The following is a 26,065-nucleotide window of genomic DNA, read 5'->3' on the forward strand; positions in this document are numbered from 1 at the left end:
AGCTGTGTATTTTAAGTTTGGAGAAGGTTTGAGGGAGGATGAAGAAAGAAGGCAGGGTTTCCCAGGTGGCTGGTAGGAAGGAGTCCGCCTGCCAGTATAGGGGCCACAGGAGACATAGGTTCGATCTCTGGGTTGGGAACATCCCCTGGAGGATGAAATGGCAACCCACTCCAGTATCATTGCCTGGAGAGTCCTACGGACAGGGGAGGCTGCAATTCATGGAGTCTCAAAGAGTCAGACATAACTGAGCACACAAAGAAAGAAGGCATTAGAAGTGGAAGAAAAAAATGAATGGATTTCTGAGGATATTGGTCAAGAAAATTGAAATGCTCCGTTTAGTTCAAGGATTAATCTTTCTTGGATGATGGTGAATACTGCCCTGAAAGAGTACTGATATTTGTCATAAAATATTCTTAGTCCTCATTGGTTTTGCTTCATGACCCATGGCAGAACCATAAGTCAAGTCAATAGGAGAGTCTCTTACTCCAAGTAACAAAATTTTCCATGCCCTAAATCTGGTAGGGAAATGCACCTAGAATTTTTAAGGAGACTAGAAATGAAGAAATATTTTTCTAAAAGCAAAGCTTAGAATAAGTGGGAGAATTGAACATTCCTTCTCCTTTGAGAATTCAAGGAATGTTTTATATCTGTCTGAAGTTCTAGTACCAGCAGCAGCAAAGAAAAACCCACCACCCCCACCCGTGTGTGAAAAATTTCTCAGGCAGATAGTGAAACTCAGTAGGATTTCTAGTCTCAACCTGAATATTCTTAATTCTAACTTGTAAAAGCTAAATAAAAAGTACTAGTTTTTTGACCTTCATTGGTTTTCAATGACTTTTTTGAAATGACTTCCTTTTCTACCTATAGCATATAAACAAAGCTGCCCCACAGTGACTGCTATGACACTCCTAATGCCCAATCTCTTGCCACCCATCTCTCTCTCTCTCTCTCTCTATGAGAAAAAAAAGAATCAGCTAAGAACTGGCCTTAGTAATAGATGAGCTCAGGCAAAGATCTTCAAGAATAGATCTGAAGCAAACATCACCGTTGACCGTATTGCCATCGTTTTTATTTTACCTAAAATGGGCATCTCTGTTTGCTCCTTTGCCAAAGGCATAAGCACTCCAAGAGAAAAAGGGTATGGTGTTTACTATCTCTGTAATGGGGAAAGCTTTATAAACTGTACTCCCTAGAAACCAGTGACTCCTGCTTTGGCTTTCTGACTACAATTTAGTAACCTCCAGGTTGGTGGTTACTCTAGCCTTTAAACTCTTTTCTAGGCATGGAAAACTCTTGTTTAAATATTGATAAAGGTATTATCTAAACACTGAAGTATTTATAGCTTTATGTATATTTAACTAAATGCTAATTAGTTATATTTTCATCTTAAATTTAGAAAATACTGGAGCAAAATTTAAAGAAATAGCACCACCTAGGGACAAATGAATGTCAACTCTACAATTACTGTTTTCTCTCTCCTTAAGGGTCTTGGACTGTCATCACTTTTTTGTTGGAGGGAAATATGTCTTAAATCCTCATTCCTAAGTGGTTCCCAGACTTTTGAGTCTTTTGAATTGTCTGCATTTCTCCCAGCCAAGATGCAGACTCGGTAACCAGAGAGCTTTTAGGAGTTCTCCTCCATTGTATATTTTGTGGTTGGTGATGGCATCGTATTCTTATTTTTCAGTTAGTGCTCCTTTCCCCAAAAAATATTATTTCAGTAAAGTCTCAAGTTTGTTTCCATCTTTCTTTACTTTCCAAATCTTCTCAATTCAGGCTATAATCATACAAGATTAAGATAGAGAAAAGATCCTAATATTTCTATTTTTTCCCCATCAACCTGAGAATCTTTCACTATAATGATTATTTATTTCACTCAATATGCAGTTACCAAAAGAGTTGGGGTTCCCTGGGGTCTCAGTTGATAAAGAATCTGCCTGCAATGCAGGAGACTGCCTGCAATGTAGGAGACGTGGGTTCAATCCCTGGGTTGGGAAGATCCCCTGGAGAAGGAAATGGCAACACCCACCCTACCCCACCCGCTGCCCCATATTCTTGCCTGAAAAATCCCATGGACAGAGGAGCCAGGCAGGGCTGCAATCCATGGGGTCGCCAAGAGTCAGACACAACTGAGCACAGTGTTCCGAAAGAGTCGGACATGACTTAGTGACTACACAACAGCAACAGCAACTTTGACTAACTTCCCTTGGCACAGATTATACATAGCTCCTCTTAAGTCTAAGGAATAGACTTATGGGATATATAATAAAAATTATTCTGTTCAACCTTGTGGTTTTATAAGATATTCCAGTCCACAGTCAAAAGCAGCTGCTCCTAAACTTTAGTGTGCTGTGAAATTTAGAAATGAAATCAATTCTGGTTCTGTAGATCTGAGCTAGGACACAGGATTCACATTCCTACCAAGAACCCTGAATGATTCAGATGCATGTAGTCTGTAGTTCACTATGAGAAATATTTAAGTGATTATTTGCTTTCCATTGTAGCATTTTTTAAAGAATCATTTTGAAACACAAGTATATGAGTTTCATCACAAAAATGAACTTGTGCTTTTAAAATCTTGTATTTTAACCCCAGGATTAAGAAAACATTTCTTCTGAGACTTAGAAAAATAACAGTTACATAAATTTCATTTTGGTTTTAAAAATAATATCTGAATCAAAGAATACATAATATATTCTCTCAGTTGGGGGTTCAGTTCAGTTCAATTCAGTCACTCAGTCATGTCCGACTCTTTGAGACCCCATGAATCGCAGCACGCCAGGCCTCCCTGTCCATCACCAACCCCCGGAGTTCACTGAGACTCAGGTCCATCGAGTCAGTGATGCCATCCAGCCATCTCATCCTCTGTCGTCCCCTTCTCCTCCTGCCCCCAATCTCTCCCAGCATCAGAGTCTTTTCCAGTGAGTCAACTCTTCGCATGAGGTAGCCAAAGTACTGGAGTTTCAGCTTTAGCATCAGTCCTTCCAAAGAAATCCCAGGGCTGATCTCCTTCAGAATGGACTGGTTGGATCTCCTCGCAGTCCAAGGGACTCTCAAAAGTCTTCTCCAACACCACAATTCAAAAGCATCAGTTCTTTGGCGCTCAGCCTTCTTCACAGTCCAACTCTCACATCCATACATGACCACAGGAAAAACCATAGCCTTGACTAGACGAACCTTTGTTGGCAAAGTAATGTCTCTGCTTTTGAATATGCTATCTAGGTTGGTCATAACTTTCCTTCCAAGGAGTAAGCGTCTTTTAATTTCATGGCTGCAGTCACCATCTGCAGTGATTTTGGAGCCCAAAAAAATAAAGTCTGACACTGTTTCCCCATCTGTTTCCCATGAAGTGATGGGACCGGATGCCATGATCTTCGTTTTCTGAATGTTGAGCTTTAAGCCAACTTTTTCACTCTCCACTTTCACTTTCATCAAGAGGCTTTTGAGTTCCTCTTCACTTTCTGCCGTAAGGGTGGTGTCATCTGCATATCTGAGATTATTGATATTTCTCCCGGCAATCTTGATTCCACCTTGTGTTTCTTCCAGTCCAGCATTTCTCAAAATGTACTCTGCATATAAGTTAAATAAGCAGGGTGACAATATACAGCCTTGACATACTCCTTTTCCTATTTGGAACCAGTCTGTTGTTCCGTGTCCAGTTCTAACTGTTGCTTCCTGACCTGCATATAAATTTCTCAAGAGGCAGTTGTGGGTACTTTATGTCTAAAGTAATAGTAATGTTTTTGTGGGTATTACTGTTTTTAGAAAATTCTATAAACAACTAATACTTAATTAAAAGTGTAGAACTTTGGTATTTGGTGCAGTGCTGACTAGTGGGTAGATTCTGTACATTTTCCATGTTTTAGCTTAACCTATGTCAGAGAATGCTGTCATAACTTGAGTGATAAAGAAGTGATGTATAAATTCAGCACATTTCCAGCTGATCATTAAATCTTAATCCTATGATTCCTAATGAGTTAAGTGGAGTAAATGTTTCTTTTTTGCGATAATAAAAAAAAGTGTTCCCCCCTCCCCCCCGCCCCCAGCCCCGTGGAATTAAAATGTAGATAATGGTGGAGGATTTCAGGTCAGTTTTGAAAATTGCAATGATTTATAGCAGTTTAGTCATCTTTAGGCCAAAGAGGACCAAACAAGTTAATACATCATTTGTCTTTTCTTAATTTACTACAGACAAAAGTTGAAAAAACACTATAATAAACTATAGTGGAAAAGATATGAAAAATACATATGTATATATATTTATAACTGAATCACTTTGATGAACACTGGAAACTAACACAACATTGTATATTAATTATACTTAAATTTTTTTTAAGTTGGAAAAAAAAAACTCCTTGGAGGAAACTTTTATTAGTAGATCACAGGAGATGAAAAAACATTTTGGGTGATTTCCTCAGTTTAAACCAGGGTAGTTTAAGAATTGTCAGTGTAACTAAAAATTCTGCAATTCTTCTCTAGAATAATTTCCATTTCTCTAAGCTTCTTTAAAATGTGATGTTATATAATGTAAACAATAAGAATCTAAGGCAATGGCACCCCACTCCAGTACTCTTGCCTGGAAAATCCCATGGACGGAGGAGCCTGGTAGGCTGCAGTCCATGGGGTCGCTAAGAGTCAGACACAACTGAGTGACTTCACTTTCACTTTTCACTTTCATGCCTTGGAGAAGGAAATGGCACCCCACTCCAGTACTCTTGCCTGGAAAATCCCATGGATCGAGGAGACTGGTAGGCTGCACTCCATGGGGTCGCTCAGAGTTGGACACGACTGAGCGGCTTCACTTTCACTTTCCACTTTCATGCATTGGAGAAGGAAATGGCAACCCACTCCAGTGTTCTTGCCTGGAGAATCCCAGGGACAGGGAAGCCTGGTGGGCTTCTGTCTATGGGGTCGCACAAAGTCAGACACAACTGAAGTGACTTAGCATCATATAGCATAGAGAACTATATTCAATATCTTATAACAACATATAATGGAAATGAATCTGAAAAAGAACATATATACGTATACTGAATCACTTTGCTGAATACCTAAAACTAACACAACACTGTAAATGAACTATACTTAATTTTTTTTTAAAAAATGTGATGTTAGATAAAAACCTGCAATATCGTATACACTCTATTGGAAACTGTGGAATGTTTCAGATTGATGTTACTTGCCCTTTGTTTTTTTTCCTCTCTCTCTCTCAATTTTTAGAGTAAAGATGGTAAAAGTCCACTGCACATGACAGCTGTCCACGGAAGGTTCACACGGTCACAAACCCTCATTCAAAATGGTAAGAGAGATTCTGCTACAGTGTCGTCACTGGAACAGTTTCTTGGTGTGGCTTGAGTTTGGCTGTCAGTTATTTGAATATGAAATACAATGCTCTGTTAGTGTTTATTAAGCTTGGATTTATACTATCCTTTGATGAACTTGGCTAAAAGCTCCTTAGCAGACAGGTCATCACCACCCAGCTTAGGAATAAGGACATAGAACCATAAGTTTCATAGTCAATTCCTAGTCAAAGAACATGTGAGTTTTGAAACTGGAAATTATATATAGGCTTAAGAGCCTGCATGTTTTACTCAGAAACTAGTAAAAATAAGTATCAGGCATTTTCTAGCAGCAAAGCTGAATTATTTTAAAATTTTCAAACCCACCATAGTTTCGTAAGTTAAAACTCACTAAGCTACTTGGGCAAAGGTAAGAAAAATGAGATGACTCAGCAGAAAAGCAGGTATAAAGGATGCATGATATATAAAGCATGATATAAAGGATGATAAAATCACAGGCTTGATAGAGACCTTGGAAAGTCAGAGAATCTAGTAATATTCCAGACTTACAATAAAGATGTGCTTGAACCACTGGGTTGTCTCTGCAGCCAAAATACTAGGGAGTGTCACTTTGCATCAAGGTTCATGTTACTATTAGAGGGTAATGGCCAGAATCTGGGAGTGCACTGACCTTGCTAGCACAACTTCTGTTATCTTAGCTAATCTTGAAGACATGTGGAAAAAAACCCAAACAGGTTTAGTTCAGATATTTGCCAACATTTCACATAAACTCAGCAGTTCCTAAACTATCTTTAGTTGACCCACATTTCTAGATCTCAAAACTCAGACATTAGTCAGTTTTTTAGACTTATCTTCCTGCCATCTGTAAGAATATTGGATGACATACACTTGAAGCATTAGTGGTATTATCAGGAAGATCCCCTGAAGGAGGACACGACAACCGACTCCAGTATTCTTGCCTGGAGAATCCCCATGGACAAAGGAACCTGGCGGGCTACAGTCCACAGGGTCTCAAAGAGTCAGACATGACTGAAGTGACTTAGCATGCACAAGGTATGTCCTAGGTACTGAAGTCATTTGACACTATGCAGAGAAATTATGCTGAGGAAGCAAAATATCTGCAGCAAAGCACAGGAAATTTATAAGCACTTCAGTGAAACTATAGAAGAAAAGCAATCCCAGCAAATTTCCAGTGAGCAAATGCAGGTAATTGGAAATTAACTGTACAACATGTATTAATTCTAGTTTGAAATGTGTGGTATGCCTTTGACATTCACTTTACTGAAAAACCACTTTAATTGTTTTGTTTCTCTTGAAATCAGGGGAGGTGGGGAGGGACCCTGGCATCTCTCCTTTGCACACTTTCCTCATCCCACTCTTGTAGAAGGAAATGGTGGGCCACTTCAGTATTCTTGCATGGGAAATTGCATGGACATAAGAGCCTGGCAGGCTACAGTCAGTCCATGGGGTTGCGAAAGAGTTGGACACGATTTAGCAACTTTAGGGCTTCCCTGGTGGCTTTGATGGTAAAGTGTCTACCTGCAATGCGGGAGACCTGGGTTCAATCCCAGGGTTGGAAAGATCCCCTGGAGAAGGCAATGGCACCCCACTCCTGTACTCTTGCCTGGAAAATCCTGTGGATGGAGGAGCCTGGTAGGCTACAGTCCATGGGGTCGCGAAGAGTCAGACACGACTGAGTGACTTCACTTTGACTTAGCAACTTTAGCAACTAAACAGCAACGACTCGTCCCACTATATTTCTCAATTGTTTTTCAGAAACAGTGTCCACTGCCTTAAAAATAAACAAAACCAGGGAGCTATTTGGTATCCAATTTGAAAATTTTAATGTGAATATAATCACTGGGCTTTAGCTTGATGGCATTAAAAAGCATTGTTCCCTGTTGAAGCAATTTCAAGCACTAGCGACCAGACCAGAGAAGGAGCAGCTTTTCACCTTGAAGCACTGCATTCCTACAGGTCCATCTCTGTGGGCCAGAACTGTGTCATGCTAGTGTGCTTAAAGCAGTCTTGGGGGCCCGCTGGCTGCTTTGATCTTTTCACAAACCATCCCTGTGAACTTAAATTTCCATGCCCTCTCTACTAGAATTCTTGCTAGACTTTTGAATGGGAATGAGACCTGAAAAAGTACCCTATGTCTTGTCCTCTATGATCAAGGAGCTCGTCTCAGAGCCTATTCTTGGCTGGCCTGGCATCTTGCTTTGTGGGTTGAGTGGAGTCCAGGGTCCTAAAATACTGAAAATATAGTGGCTATAGTATATAACTTATTATATATAATGATAATGGTTGAGTGTTCTTCACATTGTGCCAGGCACTTGACTAAGCACTCCACATAAATCCTTCCAACCACCCCATGAGAAAGAGGTCCTGTTATCATCTCCATTTCAAACATGGAGAAACTGAGGCAGAGAGGTTGTCACTTCTGTTGGGATACCTGGCACATATGTTGAGGAACAGAGATTAGAACTCAGGAAGACTAACACTGGAGACTGAACTCTCAAACACTCACTTACAAATGTGTTATCTGGATGAACAATGACATGTTAAAATTTTTTTTAAAACTTGAATTCTGTTTAAGAGTTGCTTGTATTTGGCATAGAGTCATCCCTGTAAAATGGCACCACTCCAGTACTCTTGCCTGGAAAATCCCATGGACGGAGGAGCCTGGTGGGCTGCAGTCCATGGGGTCGCTAAGAGTCAGACACAACTGAGTGACTTTACTTTCACTTTTCACTTTCATGCCTTGGAGAAGGAAATGGCACCCCACTCCAGTACTCTTGCCTGGAAAATCCCATGGATCGAGGAGACTGGTAGGCTGCACTCCATGGGGTCGTGAAGAGTTGGACACGACTGAGCGACTTCACTTTCAATTTTCACTTTCGTGCATTGGAGAAGGAAATGGCAACCCACTCCAGTGTTCTTGCCTGGAGCATCCCAGGGACGGGGGAGCCTGGTGGGCTACCGTATATGGGGTCTCACAGAGTCGGACTCGACTGAAGCGACTTAGCAGCAGCAGCAGCAGCATCCCTGTAAAAGGATAATTTGGCATTCTCTTCTCTCAGCCAACAATTCTTTGCATTCGTTACACATGTGAGAACTGTGAGTTCTTCCATTTGACATTTTTTTTTCTTTTAATTTTATTTTTAAACTTTACATAATTGATTTAGTTTTGCCAACTATCAAAATGAATCCGCCACAGGTATACATGTGTTCCCCATCCTGAACCCTCCTCCCTCCTCCCTCCCCATACCATCCCATTTGACATTTTTTAAAACATGCTCTTAGGGACAAGAATAGGAAGCTCTTTCCTTTCCTCCTGTTTGTTGGTTTCCTTTTGGGAAAGGTCCAGAGACTCACACTCCCAGGACCTGGTGTCCATCCTCCAGAGTGGATCCCTACATGGCAGGACCCTGAATGCCCATCCCCCATGGGGACATCATTTGGTCCTGAGACCTACTGAGGGACATGCTTGGTGTTTGTTTTGTTAAATTGTTCTGATAATCTGGGCTTTTTGCAGCATTTCTCTGCTTCTCTGACTGCTCTCTAGTCAGGGCTATTAGTTCTTTATAATACCTTCCCCCCGCCCCCAATCATTCAGTTTTGGTAAGGTGATCGTTTTTAAAAACTCTTTTTTAAGTGAATAAACAAAGAGTGCCTCTGCTGTTCAGTCGCATTGTTTGTTATCTGAAGCTGTGTTGTCAGAACCAGAGAGGGAAAGAATTAAATGAAGACATAATCTGGTATCAGAAGGCATTTGATCCAGCCACTTGCACAAGCGGCTGCCTTAGATGCTGCTCAGCAGGTTACGAAAGTTCAAAATGATGCTTTTTTTTTTTTTTTTTTTATAGAAGCTTTAAAAATAAATAGAGTTTGAAAAGGAAGAGCCAAGGGATAGGTTAGGATGATTCATTGTGAGATTTTTGATATTTGGGCTCATAGCCCTTCCAAGGCAACTTAATAAGATGACTATTCTTGTTTGTGCAATGAAAAGCTAATTTCAGATGAATGCCTGGATAATGCTGCATAAATCATCTCTTCCTATATGCTCTGCCTATGTCTAAACTCACAAATGTTTATTTTCCTCACTAATTATCAATGCTGGTTTACCAACATTAACTTGCAACTTTCAAATAAAGAGTAAAGATATTTGAATTCCAAGCAACTGTTAAAGATTTTCAAATGAAAATGGAAAGCTTTGGGAGTGACCATAAAATAGAAATTAATTCATCTAGAGGTCCTAAACATATTTCTGAATAACAAGTAGTCTATTTTCTACTAAATTATGATGATTTCCAGAAGTATATTTTAAAGGACAATTTAAGATAATTACCCATATTTTTACAGTTTTAAATTAACTCATGAAATTATAGTGACAACAAAGAAACTTTATCAGCTCAAATCTCCTAGATCATCCTTTCCAGTATTTTTCACTCTTCTCTTTTCCTATCTTATTTTTGGAATATTTGAGGCTGATAAACATGGAGCCCCTAACACTTGGTTCAGAACATGAGCAATGTAGTGTTTGTCCAGGACAAAGATTTCTTTGAGGTTCCACTCTTTGATCAGCTCCGTGGGTGGACCTTTTAGGCTGACCACTGTGGGCAGCTCTCACATGGGTACCTGTATCCTGGATTACTCTGAGGTATCCATGGAGACCAAGTGGCTGCCTGTCCCCAAGGCATAAAAATGATCTAAATTGGATGCTTCTAAATTTAAATTATTGCAAGCTATTTCTTGAGTCCCTAAAAGTTTGCAGTAGAGATCAAACCCGTCAATCCTAAAGGAAATCAACCCTGAATGTTCATTGGAAGGACTGATGCTGAAGCTCCAGTACTTCATCTACCTGATTTGAAGAACTCATTGGAAAAAGCCCTGATGCTGGGAAAGACTGAAGGCAGGAGGAGAAGGGGACGACAGAGAATGAGATAGTTGGATGGCATCACCGACTTGATGGACATGGGTTTGAACAAGCTCTGGGAGTTGGTGATGGATAGGGAAGACTGGAGTGCTGCAGTTCATGAGGTCGCAGAGAGTCTGACGCGACTGAGTGACTGAACTGAAAAGTTTGCAGTAACTAATTTTGTTTTATTATTTTTCTTGATTGTTGCCTGCCAGGCTCCTTTGTCCATGAAATTCTCCAGGCAAGAAAACTGAAGTGGGTTTCCATTTCCTTCTCCAATAAAATGAATACATGCTCACTATAGAATAAAATTAAATTATTAAAGAGATCCCCATCAATGTGTCTCCTTAATCCCACCCAATAATTTCTATTGACAATTTGATGAAACGTCCAGATTTTTTACATGTGTTTAAGAATGTACATATGAAGATATGTAATTACTTTTATGAAAATGATAATAGTCTATATATTTGAGCAACTGGTTTTAAAAATCAATACTTTGCTGCAGAAACAAAGATATGAGGAAAGATCAGCGTTTGTGTTCAAGCTGCCATTTATATTTCTCTGTCACAAAGTCAAAAAGGGATTACCATTTTATAAATAGCTATTAAGTTGAAAAATCCAAATGTGTACACTTATTGGCACATGCTGAAGTCTTGGCTGTGGAGTGAAACATCTTAAATCCTATATAAACGCATGTACTCATTGGAGTTCTTTTAAACATCTTCCCCTTCTACAAAGGCCACACATATTTGTAATTATTTCACTGTTAGGAGAGAATCTCATTTATTAACTCTGGTTTACCAACACACCTGACGAGAGAGAATATTGTTTGTTGGGAATAAATCTTAGGGGGTTGGTGGTCATAGTAGGATTCATTAGAGTGAAGGGCCATGCAGCTATTATTGTGAAGATTTTATAACAGTCGTATCATAAGAGAGAGTGTTGTGGCCTAGAAGTTAATGTTCTTTCCTTAGATCTGAAAAGACTCAACGGCTTCTTTTTGGTTCTCAAATATACTGGTAACGAGAGTACAAATGGGCACAGAGTTTCTCAGAAGCAATTTCCCAGTGTCCATCAAGAGCCTGAAAAATACTCATACTTCCAATCCAGTAGTACTACTTCTGAAAATCCTGCTGGAGGAGATCATCTGAAATGTGGATAAAGTTATGTATAGTTATGTTCATTCCTGTGTTTTTCCTAGAGGCAAAATTGGGCATAGCCTAAATGCCTTGTAATTGGGGCCTTTCTAAGTAAATTCTCTAAATACTGATATCATGGAGATTTGCAGTTATTTTAATGAAACGAATTAATGACATGGGAAGTGTGTGTGATGTAATATTAAGGGGGAAGTCGGGATACAAAACTCTTTGTATTCTATGATCTTAACCATGGGAAATGTCTTCACACACAAATGCACATACACACAAACAACTGAAAGGAAAAATCCAGAATATTAATACTGATTACCTCAAAATAATCAGTGAATTTATAGATGACTTCTGTTTTATTTTTTGTATTTTATAGCATCTTCTAAATTTTCTACAATGAGAAAATTACTTTCTCAGTAATATTATTTAAAGTAAATGTTTAATATCTTTTTAGACCTAAGCCATTTATACAATATTTACATTTCTCAGGATTTTGTATTTCTTATTCTGGAATGTATAAATGTGTATGTGTAGTTTAGATACACAAACCAAACATTATAGTATTAGTATCTTAAAATGATATATTTTAGTTTTAAAACATCAGCTTAGTTTAGTTCAATATAATTGATAATGAGGTAAAGCTGAAGATTTGACCTACTCTAAAACACCTGATATCTAAGAGCATGAACTGATAATTCAATAACTTAATTGCTTTCCACAATGATGCAGAGATTTGTTTATGAGCAAGATAGTCAGGAAATAAAATCTTAGACTAATTTATATTTGGTGCCCCAATATCTTAGGTACTTTCTTTTATTAAAAGCAGAAATGCACATGGTCTTCCATAAGCAAGAGTACACACGGTGTTTTTTCTCCTTGGTGTGCTCCCTGTCCTTTACTCCCTCCCCTTTTCCTTTAGCTTTCTTCAGGCCCTTCCTGTATGATTGGGTTATAAATTTTACATACTGTAAAAGCTCATCATTGTAAAGTGTGCAATTCAGTGGATTTCAGTATCTTCATATGGCTTTACAATCATCGCCATTATCTAATTCCAGAACATTCTCATCATCTGCCCCCAAGAACCTCATCCTATTTAGCAGTCACTCCCCATTCCTCCCTCTCCTTAATTCCTCCTTATTCCTTGATTTTCAGAGGCTCTTAAAATACTTGAAAGTTTACTCAATTATCAGTAATGCATATAGCAAATATTTTCACATGTGTCAGTTTCTATATTGCTAGGATGTGGGGAAAACTTTTAAAACCACAATGCAAAATCTAAATACAATAAAAGAAATTATAAAACAGATTTCTTCAGGGTAAACCACCAAAGACAAAGAAAATCTAGGACAAAAATATTTGTAACAAGCCTGGCGTGCTGTGATTCATGGGGTCGCAAAGAGTCGGACACAACTGAGTAACTGAACTGAACTGAATTGAATTACTGCTAAGTGGGTAATCTCCCAACTCTTTTAAGAACCTTTAAAAATTAAGGAATAAAAAGATCATACACACACACACACACACACTCTCTTAGAAAAATGGGCAAAAGTCATGAACAAATGGTTCATAGAAAAAGATAAACAAATGGCCCTTTAATATATGAAAAGATTCTCGACTTCCTTAACAAGAGAAATGTAAATAAAGACTACGATGTGAGAAACCAGTTTTCACTCATTACATGGAACATATTCAAAAGCTTGGCAAGACTGAAGAAAAAGAAACTCTTACACATTGCTCACATGAGTTCAAAGTTGTACAGCACCTAGAGAATGATATGTGGCAAAATCTAATAAAACCATATACTCATTTCTTTGACCTAGAAATCCCCTTTCTAATAATTTATTCTGAAGATACACTCAACAAATACAAAACAATATTTGCATGAAGGTATTCACTGCAGCATTCCTAATAATAGCAAAATTATTTTTACTGCCTAAATATTCATCTATACCAGACTGGTTTACTTAACTAATACATCTATGCAATGAAAAGCAAGTCGTACAAAAATGAGGAAGATATCTAAAGAAGTGATCATCTATACCAGACTGGTTTACTTAACTAATACATCTATGCAATGAAAAACCAGTCATACAAAAATGAGAAAGATATCCAAAGAAGTGATCTCTAGGAATGAATTGCAGGGTACATTGTTAAGTGCGGGGAAAAAAGGCATGGCATAAAAGAATCTGTTTATTTTTTACAAAGAGAAACACAGCAGTGAAAATGATTAATTACTATAGAATGTGGTTGAGGGTGAAGTGGAAGGGATAGAAATGAGGCTTTTTTAAAGTATAGACTTTTGAAACACATGTTTTAATGTATTAAATAAAGTTAAAGCCAGTAAAATATTTGAAGGCAAAATCAAATGAGTGCTAAGTCACTTCAGTCATGTCCAACTCTGTAATACTATGAACTTTAGCCTGCCCAACCTCTCTGTCCATGGGATTCTCCAGGCAAGAATACTGGAGTGGATTGCCATGCCCTTCTCCAGGGGATCTTCCCGACCCAGGGATTGAACCCACGTTTCTTATGTCCCCTGCATAGACAAACAGTGTCTTTACCACTAGCGCCACCTGGGAAGCCCACAATCAAATGAGGCTGTGTATCAAATTGATAATATAAGCACACAGAATAAAGAATGCAGATAACTTTTGAACAGAGTGCTCCCTGTTTATGCTGAAATCATTGTGGGAAACTTTGTTGGGAAAGTAGATATTTGCACAATTTGGAAGTATCACCCACAAATTCTTTGCTAATTGTTAAAAGGGAAAAGGCATTTTGTAGTGCAGAGTGCGGGAAGGCATCACCTTAGCCAAGTAATCAAGCCTCTTTTTAAAATTGTGGTAAAATACATTTAACATTAAATTTACCATTTAAACTATTTTTAAGCATATGGTACTGTGGCATTAAGTACATTCACATAGTTGTACAGCCATAACCACTATCCATTTGCAGAACTGTTTCATCTTCCCGAACTGATGGTCTGTACCCATTGTAAGTAATCAACACTTGTATCATCCAGTGACGGACTGGCTTGATCTTATGTGTGTGCTGTGGAGATGGGATGGGAAGTGCATTTCAACTTTGGGATATTCTTGCCAAAATATTTAGCCTGAATCTAATAATGAGGAAATAACCAGACAATTCCAGAATGCACTATATCATATATGACTCCTGGCTTAGTCTCCAAAAATATCAATAACTTGAGAGATACCTACATACCTACATAGAAGGCAGGAAGATTTTCCAAATGATAAGAATCTAAAGAGACATGACAACTAAATGCTGTCAGACTCTTTGATTGAATCCTGGATTTAAAAAAAAAACAATTATAAAGCACATTTTCAGGGACAATTAGAATACACACTGTATATTACACAAAATTATGGTATCTGTTAAATTTCTTGGGTATGATGGTATTGTAGTTATACGGGAGACTGTTCTTAGAGGTGAAATCCATGATGTCTTAACTTATTTCTAAATGGTTCTTCAAATAAATTAATGGACTAATTGTATTTCATTTATTATATATTATATATCTTTTCACATATATGAAAAGGGGAGAGAAAGAAAGAGACATAGTAAAATAAGAATTTGGGGAAAAGGAGGCAATATACAATAAAATAAAATGAAACTATTATTAAAAGAACTGTAGGTAATTAATGTGATAGTTTTGATAAATATGGATACTTTCAGTTTATAGTTTATGCTTTTACTCATTTTACTCATCATATTTTAAACTAGATAATCAAACTACATACATCTTCTCTTGAACTCTATTCCTTTGGTTCTTATGCTGTAACATAAGGTTTATATAGGTCTTTAGTTCGGCAAGTAAAATTAAAATTGAATATGTCTTCAGAGATACATTTTGTGGCATTTGGTTACATTGTTTATTTAGAGAGGGAATCTAGTTGTAAGATTTTAGATTCTTAAATAAGACAACGTGGAAAGGTTTTTAAAAAGCATTTCTAATAGACTTCCTTCCATGCAGATTTAATAATACTACAACTTCAGATGGTAACTTGTTCCCTTAAAAAGCATTCTTGTTCTTGAGAGCAGAGATGCACAGAATAGAAATGAAATCAACATTTGGTCACTGTGAGTATATTATCTGACTCAACATGAATCCTTACGTTATTCTGTATTAAAATGTCTCTTTCAGGAGGTGAAATTGACTGTGTGGATAAGGATGGGAACACTCCTCTTCATGTGGCTGCAAGATACGGTCATGAGCTTTTGATTAACACCTTAATAACCAGTGGAGCTGACACAGCCAAGTAGGTTACAGCAAAAATACAGTGGATTAATTGCCACATGTGGGAGTACTGCCAAAGGGGTTCTGCCGTGCTGTGGATAGATCCTATTTGTCCAAATTAAGGTAGATCTGCAACATTATGCTAAACACAAATTAAATTAGAACTAAATTAAGTGATTTTTAATGACAGTTGCAAGGAAGAACCAATTTTATTTTTCAGCTATATCAAAAAGAGGCCTATTTCAGTGGTTTTAATTAAGGGAACTTGAATGTTATTCCTAAATCTCTGTTTTTTAATATTCTTCTGTTTTTTTCCAATGAACAGTGTTAGTTAAGCAGGAAAAATAAAACATAATTGGGCAAACTCAGATTTTATTCAGAGTACCGTTTTGCATATGTTAATAACCCATGTTTAATGATATGGTTATACTGTATAATTGAGTAAATCTGCCACATAGGGAAGAGGGACCTGACTTCATTTTGTACTTCAATTTAACAAGAATATGTGAAGCATCTATATGAATCCATTGCAGTGTTGGGTGCTGTGGGAAATTTCAGATATACGTTACCTGATTGGTACCTTCCAGGAGCTCATAATTTTGTTGGAGGCCCAAAACCCACTTAAGACAAAGAACCATGCAAAATCGTATTTAGCAAAGTTCAAAATGAAACAGAACTTTAATGGCAAAATATTCGGTGTAGACAATATATGCCATAGGTTATAGACAGGAAGGAGAGAGGCTCAAAGGTGGCCATAGTTTTTTAAGGAGAAGGTGATTTTTAGGTAGACTTTGAAGGATGGGAATTATGTGAATAGAGCAGAGTAGCAGACTTCCCAAGCAGGAAGGAAAGCAGGAGCAGATACAGCTCCTATGGGGAGGGTGGCCTAGTGGGGTGGAAGTTGGCCTGGTGGGCTGAAGAGCGTGTGATGGTGCCATGCTCTGCCAAAGGCTGCATTATATCACGGTGGGAGACCCAGCCTTTAGTGGGCACTAGCTGGGCTCCAGTTCAAGCTGCCTTATTTGTGAGCTATGTGACCTTGAGCTTATTGCTCAACCTGTCTGCCCATTGATTTCCTCATTTGGCAAATGGGAGTAATAATAGTATCTACCATAGGTTTGTTATGAGGATTAAAGGACTTAATCACTAGTAAAGCTCTTTGGTATGTGTTAAGATCTGTGTGTGAGTTATCTAAATGCATCTGCTAAGGTATTCAACAAGATAATCCAACTTAATAGCTCTTTGAACAGTGCCTGGCTCATAGTAAGCTATCAGTAAAGGCTAACTATTAATAATTATATTATTAACTAATTATTAATTTATTATAAGTTATTATGTATTATTGCTTGATAATATCTAGCATGTTAGGGAAGTGGAAAGAGATGAGGTGGAAAGGCAGGAAGAACCACATTTCAGAGGACCTCGAACATCTTGCTGAGGAGTTGGATACCATTCTGAGGCATTCAGAAGTTGTTAAAGAATTATAACTATGTGTAGGGTAGGTTGTGTCTAATGATCCCATTTGTGTGTAAGAAACATCACTCTAATAGCAGTCCAGACAAACTTGAAGTGGTCCAGACTAGAAACACCTGGCAGACTCTTGTGAATGTCCAGAGAAGAAATGAGCTCTCAAGCTAAGGACAAGACTAAGGGTAGAGAGACACTGACAAATATTAATGCCAAGAACAGTGGGTTGTCTCAGAAGAGAAAGGAATCCACTTCAAGTCAAAGGACCTGTTTGACTGGGAGGTTGCAAATCTAAAGCAGCAGCTCGGTTTCCTGGAAAGAGCAGTGTTCTAGGATTTCGGAGGCATTTACCAGAGTCTAGAGTTGCAACCCAAAGCCAAAGATCTTAAATGTTCAATGTCAGTTAAGCAGAAATAAAGTGTTTAGGCACAAGCTATCTTCACCCTGTGATATGTTCATATTTTCAGTGATTGTTTCAGATTTGAACTTATCTGAAAAATGAGTTTTTTTTTAAAAATTTGAACTTTATAGATAAACAGGGCTCAATACTTAAAATTTCTGAAAAAACCACATTTAATTCAGTAAGCACAAAGTCTATTTCCTTGAGATTATTTTACCTTCAATTTGTACAAACTCAAACTATGTGGCAAAAATGCCTTAGGAATGATGTTGGTCAAGTAGCCTTTCCTTCTACTGACCGTGCTGGGGACACTGGCCAGGGAAACATTGTCCCAGCCTCAAAGAGCCACATATGCTTCCTTTTGCCCCAGCATATCTGGGGTTAATACATGCTTCCTTCAGTAACAGTGGTTCGTTAAGGCAACAACTGTGTGTGTGTTTGTGTGTGAGAGTGAGTGTGTATGTTGTGTGGGGAGGGAAGTCACCTAAAGAGAAAATATCCAAGTGAAGGGACAGGAGAATTGATGGTTGAATTTGCTAAAGGCTTGGGCTTCCCTGATAGCTCAGTTGGTAAAGAATCTGCCTACAGTGCAGGAGACTCCAGTTTGATTCCTGGGTCAGGGAGATCTGCTGGAGAAGGGATAGGCCACCCACTCCAGCATTCTTAGGCTTCCCTTGTGGCTCAGCTGGTAAAGAATCTGCCTGCAATGTGGGAGACCTGGGTTCGATCCCTGGGTTGGGAAGATCCCCTGGAGAAGGGAAAGGCTACCCATTACAGTATTCTGGCCTGGAAAATTCCATGAACTCTATAGTCCATGGGGTCATAAAAAGTCAGACTGAGCAACTTTCACTTTTCCCCAGAAAGTCACTGTTCTCTGGGCTCCTTGTAAATTTATCTAGGGTAACTCATTAAAGCGGAGAAGGCAATGGCACCCCACTCAAGTACTTTTGCCTGGAAAATCCCATGGACAGAGGAGCCTGCTAGGCTGCAGTCCATGGGGCCGCTAAGAGTTGGACACCACTGAGTGACTTCACTTTCACTTTTCACTTTCATGCATTGGAGAAGGAAATGGCAACCCACTCTAGTGTTCTTGCCTGGAGAATCCCAGGGATAGAGGAGCCTGGTGGGCTTCTGTCTATGGGGTCGCAGAGTCAGACACAACTGATGCAACTTAGCAGCAGCAGCAGCAGCTCATTAAAGAGGAGAAAAACAGGTGTTTCCTTCTATAAATAAGTGAACAAAAAAGAGCATTTATGAAAATAACCCATTTTAATTCATAAACAATATGGCCAATGTATTCTTAAAGATCTCTTTATGACAAGTTTTATAGTCATTACTTTCTGATGAATTTATTTGCATCTTATTTTCAAGCCTTGATTAAATGTTCTTTGTTTTTCGTTTTTGTTTCTCTGAACTTTGTAAGTTTCTGCAGTGTGACTTGGTGCTTATGCAACTTTATGTGGTATCAAAGCCATTGGGTTTTTTCTTTAACTTTGTTAGTTTTGGGGTGCTTGTCTCTAGGATTTTTTAATTTGTATTCCATCTTATCAATTAAACTCTCACTGCTTTCTCTGCCTCAATTGTAGCAGAATTAGTGGTATTACAGTTTTACAGGTAACTGATTCTGATATTCTTACATTCACTGAATATCTGTTGATGGCTTGTTAAGTGTCACCCACTGTGTCAGGTTCTGGGGTCACAGAGCTTGCTGCCAAGGAGTTTATAGCCTGTCGAAGTGGGAAAAGTAAAAGTGAAAGTGTTAGTCACTCCGTCGTGTCCAACTCTTTGTGACCCCATGAACTGTAGCCCACGAGGCTCCTCTGTCCATGGAGTTCTTCAGGCAAGAATACTGGATTGGATTGCATTTCCTTCTCCAGGGCAAGAACTAAATAGGCAGTGACAATCATGCATGCTAAGTTTGATGGCAGAACAACTGCCAGGTGCCACTGGAGTACAGGAGAACATATATGGGATGTAGCAGGAGCAGCGAAGCTTCCCAGAAGAGGGATGGTTACCTCGTACGACAGATAGCAATTAGTTATGTAACTGAAAGTCTTTAAGGTCCTAAGCATCTGCTTAGATTATTTTTATTAAAATGTTTGAATATGTATAAACATAAGACTAAATAGAGACTCCCTAGGCTTTTGACTCTCATATAGCAATAAATTTATAAAAATTACAAAATACATACAAAAAGAGACCCACAGCGTTCACCATAACTGCACAGGACAATAGTAACAAATGCTCATGAGTTCTGCTAGGCCCCACTCTGGGAGGTTACATTTAACTGTCCCAACAACCCCATGGGGTAAGTGCTGTGATTATGCCCATCTTACAGGTGAAGTAAAGGAGGTTTAGTTAGCTTTCTGAGGTCACAGAGTGGTGGATGGAAATAGGACACCATCCTTGACCACCTGGATCTGGAGCCTAAGCTCCTAGGCAGGAGACTTGCTGCCTCTCCGTGTAATGGATGATGTGATACTTAGCATTTTGCTTGTAATTGTGGTCCTAGCGACTAAAATGCTGAGTTTTTTGGATCCAGTACATAACTATGGAAGTGGAGGTTTTGCAGTGACTTAAAGTGGTGGGCAGTGGACCTGTCACATGGCACAGAAACCTTTACTCAAACTATTGCCAGATTCTGTGCATACAGGAGGCTCAGTGTGCTACATTATCATTGCCCTTCCTAGATTCAGACATTTCGTTTTCTATTAAGTCCACCTTTATTCTCACTGGCTCCTGCCAATTAAAGTAGTACTACACAGCACAGCTGTCATCCTAAGTATCATACAAATGTCAGTGCTGGAATTTGGCAGAGGTGTGTGGTGATAAGGTGGCCTTTTAGATGCACTAAAATATGCTTTCACCAAAAGGGAAAGACAATATAAAATTGTCACAGAGAGTTCTTAAAAGCCCAAAGATATTCCAGCAACCCCCAGAGATGTACTGACTAGTTTGAGAAATACCGTGAGAAACAGAAGAGTTTGAGTTGTAAGAGTTTCAGGAGAAAGGCCTGCATGTGAAAACCCAGGGCTCTTCCAAGAGGAATGGACAGAAGTTTAAAGATCCTAAGAACACATCTAGGTTTAAGCAGTAGGGGCTTTGTAGCCATGTTAGAGTATTTGGGCTTTGATCCAAAAGGAACCCCTGAAAATGTCTGCAGGTTGTAAATAGCAAGGACCAGGCTTCATTTTTGTCAGTTAGGCCGAGTGCCTGTAACTTAGTGGTGCATGATAAACACTTCGAATGACATCAGATCAGATCAGATCAGTCGCTCAGTCGTGTCCGACTCTTTGTGACCCCGTGAATTGCAGCACGCCAGGCCTCCCTGTCCATCACAAACTCCCGGAGTTCACTGAGCCTCACGTCCATCGAGTCAGTGATGCTATCCAGCCATCTCATCCTCTGTCGTCCCCCTCTCCTCTTGCCCCCAATCCCTCCCAGCATCAGAGTCTTTTCCAATGAGTCAGCTCTTCGCATGAGGTGGCCAAAGTACTGGAGTTTCAGCTTTAGCATCATTCCTTCCAAAGAAATCCCAGGGCTGATCTCCTTCAGAATGGACTGGTTGGATCTCCTCGCAGTCCAAGGGACTCTCAAGAGTCTTCTCCAACACCACAGTTCAAAAGCATCAATTCTTTGGCACTCAGCCTTCTTTACAATCCAACTCTCACATCCATACATGACCACAGGAAAAACCATAGCCTTGACTAGATGAACCTTTGTTGGCAAAGTAGTATCTCTGCTTTTGAATATGCTATCTAGGTTGGTCATAACTTTCCTTTCAAAAAGTAAGCGTCTTTTAATTTCATGGCTGCAGTCACCATCTGCAGTGATTTTGCAGCCCAGAAAAATAAAGTCTGACACTGTTTCCACTGTTTCCCCATCTATTTCCCATGAAGTGATGGGACCGGATGCCATGATCTTCGTTTTCTGAATGTTGAGCTTTAAGCCAACTTTTTCACTCTCCACTTTCACTTTCATCAAGAGGCTTTTGAGTTCCTCTTCACTGTCTGCCATAAGGGTGGTGTCATCTGCATATCTGAGGTTATTGATATTTCTCCCGGCAATCTTGATTCCAGCTTGTGTTTCTTCCAGTCCAGCGTTTCTCATGATGTTTAGTAAGAAATTTATTTAATAGTTTGATCACTTGACTTGGGCTTCCCTGGTGGCTCAGATAGTAAAGCATCTGCCTGAAATGCAGGAGACCTGAGTTCGACCCCTGGGTCAGAAAGATCCCCTGGAGAAGTGAATGGCTACCCACTCCAGTGTTCTTGCCTGGAGGATCCCCATGGACAGAGGAGCCTGGTGGACTACAGTCCATGGGGTCACAAAGAGTTGGACACAACTGAAATGACTAATATTGATCACTTGACTAAGTATCATAAAATCATTTGATGATCAAAAATCATCAACATTTTTGTCTCACCCACCTGGTGGGTTAAACTAAACCAATCCCACCTTTCCTGGGAGAGTTGAGAGATGAGTATTGTAAAGGATTTTTTTAAATGGGATATAGCTGCTTTACAGTGTTATGTTAGTTTCTGCTGTGCAATGAAGTGAATCACCTACGTGTGAACGTATACCACTTCCCTCTTGGACCTCCCACCCCGCTCCCACCCCGATCCCCAGGCCCATCCATCGAAGTCACCACAGAGCACCAAGCTGATGTCCCTGCACTACACAGCAGGTTCCCACTAGCTGTGTATTTCACACATAGCAGTGTATATATGTCAATCCCCTCTCAGTTGATCCCCCCTCTCCCCCACCACCTGCACATGTCCATTCTCTACGTCTGCATCTCTATTCCTGCACTGCAAATAGGTTCATCTGCAAGAATTTTGAAACACAGAAAGAGAACAGAAATGCTAGTTGGTCACACTTCATTCTTAGCTTTTAAGGAAGTACAACCTTATTACAACCTCAAAACTCACAGACTGCTGATTATCCAGCTAAGCTAATAATAATGGCAAGGGAACCATGGGTCAGATATTCTATTTAACACTTTATGTTCATTATCTCAAGTAGTCCTTCCAATTGCTCTATAAGATTGACAGCTTTATTATCTTTGTTTTCCAGGTGAGGGAGCCATTATGTACTTTCCAAAGTCCAAATATCTAGCACATGGAAAAGTTAGGACTGAAACCCAAAGGTTCTCACCTCGTCACCTTAACCACAGTGTTTTTTTAAACACATGGCCTAAGGGAAGTTCTAGAAAGGACTGGATATGGAAAGGGACAGCCATGTCCTCTTGAGCCAAGGGGAAAACTTAAAAAAACTGATATTCTAATGGTGCAAAGGCCCTGTCCTCACCTCTGATGGCTCTGTGCAATTTATTCTGGCCTCATTTATTCTGAAATAACTGGGTAGGAGACCCCAGCTAACAGCTAAATTAGAAATAGCTAATACAAATGTGTTCCATTAATTTTATGACTGGTCAAATAAATGTAGCAGATTAACTGGAATTGTCTTCCCTTTCCTGTAATTTATGCACTGTTTAGTGTTATCTGACGTCTTTATTTCTTCATCTTCTTTGATGTATACCTGATGAAGTCAGAGCGATGTTTCTCGTTTGACTAGGACAGTCAAATCCTAAGTTTCCTGCTAAAGGTTTTAGGATCCTTTCTTTATAAGCAGTCTTATTTCATAACAATAAAGGAGAAATTTTATTTGTAATGCATGAATCATTTCTGAAGTGATTCAGAAATCCTGAGTTCTGTTTTTATTTTCTTGCCATTTTCACCTGATACTTAGTTTTTCTATTTGAACTGGCACATCATATTCATTTGAATACCAGTACTAGTACTTGAGTCTAGATTCATGTATTTCCTACACTGAGGTAGTAACTTTTTGTTAACTATGGAATATATCAAAGAGGATATTTTTTCATTTAAAAAAAATGTATTGAAGTAGAGTTGACTTACCATGCTTTTGGTATACATCAGAGTGATTCAGTTATATATATGTATTTTCAGAATTTTTCCATTATAGGTTGAATATAGTTCCCTGTGCTATACAGTAGGTCCTTGTTGCTTATGTTTTTTAAAACTTATTTTTAACTGAAGGATAATCGGTTTACAGTACTGTGTTGGTTTCTGCCATACATCAACATGAATCAGCCACTGGTATACATATGTCCCTCCCTCTTGAACCTCCCTCCCACCTCCCACTCCTTCCCACCCCTCTAGGTTATTACAGAGCCCTGGTTTGAGTTCCCTGAGTCATATAGCAAATTCCCGTTGGTTGTTTTACATATGGTAGTGTACATGTTTCCATGCTACTCTGTCTGTTCGTCCCACCATCACCTTACCCCCGACCCCACCCGTGTCCATAAGTCTGTTCTCTGTGTCTGCATCTCCATTGCTGCCCTGAAAATAGGTTCATCGGTACCATCTTCCTAGATTCCATATATATGCGTTAATAGTACTCTTGCCTGGAAAATCCCATGGACGGAGGAGCCTGGTAGGCTGCAGTCCATGGGGTCGCTAAGAGTTGGACACAACTGAGCGACTTCCCTTTCACTTTTCACTTTCATGCATTGGAGAAGGAAATAGCAACCCACTCCAGTGTTCTTGCCTGGAGAATCCCAGGGATGGTGGAGCCTGGTGGGCTGCCGTCTATGGGGTTGCACAGAGTCGGACTCGACTGAAGTGACTTAGCAGCATACAGTATTTGTTTCTCTCATTGATTTACTTCACTCTGTATAAAAGGTCTAGATTTATCCACCTCATTAGGACTGACTCAAATGTGTTCATTTTTATGGTTGAGTAATATTCCCTTGTATATATGTACCTCACCTTTTTATCTATTCATTTGTTGATGGACATCTAGGTGGCTTCCATGTCCTAGCTATTGTAAATAGTGCTGCAGTGAACATTGGGGTACACGTGTCTTTTCAATTTTGGTTTCCTCAGGGTGTATGCCTAGTAGTGGGATTGCTGGGTCATATGGTAGTTTTAGGACTTCCCTGGTGGCTCAGATGGTAAAACATCTGTCTACAATCCGGGAGACCTGGGTTTGATCCCTGGGTCGGGAAGATTCCCTGGAGAAGGAAATGGCAACCCACTCCAGTACTCTTGCCTAGAAAATCCCATAGACGGAGGAGCCTGGTGCAGGCTACTGCCCATGGGATCACAAAGAGTCGGACACGACTGAGCGACTTCATTCATTTTCATTTTATGGTAGTTTTATTCCTAGTTTTTTTAAGGAATCTCCATACTGTCTTCCGTAGTGGCTATATCAATTTACATTTCCCACCAACAGTGCAAGAGGGCTCCCTTTTCTCCACACCCTCTTCAGCATTTATTGTTTGTGGATTTTATCAAAGAGAATTTTTCCTAGGCCTTTTAGAGTTCTGCCTTCCTTGCCTTCTCAGTTTTTTAAGTAGCCGCAGAAAAAAAATGAAATTATTAGCTAATATAGAGTGTGGTGAATTATCTAAATGCAATGGTGTTAAATGTTAAGTTTGGTTAGAAGTATTAATAGTGATGTTTATAGAATATGTTATAACACCGAGTCTATTAAACTTTTATACTTTTTATGTTTTTCTTAATTGTTTTATTATAGTTTGATACTATTTTCCCTAAGTCATTTGCTTGTATTGTTTAATATAAAGGTAACTATTTTATGTACCTATATAAACTATATCATAAATATTATGTGTATAGTTATGTATGTATGTTGATTCATTAAAATATTTATATTTTTACACACACATACACATACATATAAAGAATGAGGAAGACTCAAAGAAATCTTTAAAAATCCACTCCTTAGTTTAGTCATGTTCTTACAGGAATTCACAATAATTCTAGAAAATGTTCTATCCATTTTCTTCTTGCAAGCATCCAGCAATGTTTAATCATAGATTTTTGCCTTAACTCCTCAAAACAGATAAAATGGTTAGGTAAAATCTTATTAGCTTTAAGTTCCATTTAGTAAAGACCTTTTAAAATAGGTTATACATTAAAAAAATTAGTATGTTTCATTGGCATCAGAAGGGAACAATGTAATTAGCACAAATAAAAAGCTTCTTTCCCATCCCCCAACTCCTCCTTCCTTTTCGTGAGCATCAAGGTTGTCACTGATGCAATTGCTTTTCAGAAATTTTTTTTTTTTTAAATGATGAGAGAGGCAATTACAAGCAGTTCTCCTCCACAAGACACTGCCCAGAAGACGGGCAAATTGCATCCCTTGATGGATGCCAGCTATTATATACACTGGGTTGGAAATCTCCATATAGGGAAAGGAAAATGAACAGAGGGAAGACTGAACAAAAACATCAATAAATAGAAGTTTTCATGAAAAGAGAGAGGTAGTTAATTGCTGGCAGACTCAGATTTTGCAGAACGCCAAATACCATGAATTATCTGAACATATATATACTTTCACAAATTCATGCACGTCATAACTTTCTATGTAGAAAATAAAATTCATGTATCTGAAGCTTAGCAAATTCAAGTCATATGTGTTTTTTATTCAATATAGAATGTGGAAATGGGCCACTTTGTGCCAGGGAAGAAACTTAGATGACTTATGTTGCAGGTATAAATATAGACAAACTGTACTCCTTAT

The 26,065-nt window shown here is 38.9% G+C and overlaps 1 protein-coding gene across 18 annotated transcripts in view; it reads left to right on the forward strand.

Annotated features, from left to right (window-relative positions):
• ANKRD44 (ankyrin repeat domain 44) overlaps positions 1-26,065 on the forward strand; it is a 311,506-nt gene that overhangs the window by 202,009 nt on the left and 83,432 nt on the right. For all 18 annotated transcript variants that reach the window (XM_086347858.1, XM_086347867.1, XM_086347758.1 and 15 more), the window contains 2 exons: positions 5,221-5,299; positions 15,535-15,649. In XM_086347858.1, the coding sequence (XP_086203984.1) occupies positions 5,221-5,299; positions 15,535-15,649 (194 nt within the window). The remainder of the gene's footprint in view (positions 1-5,220; positions 5,300-15,534; positions 15,650-26,065) is intronic.

Source organism: Bos grunniens, chromosome 2, assembly GCF_055505025.1.
Source record: "Bos grunniens cultivar Pamir isolate PY7600 chromosome 2, Bosgru_T2T1.0, whole genome shotgun sequence".
Lineage (NCBI taxonomy): Eukaryota > Metazoa > Chordata > Mammalia > Artiodactyla > Bovidae > Bos > Bos grunniens.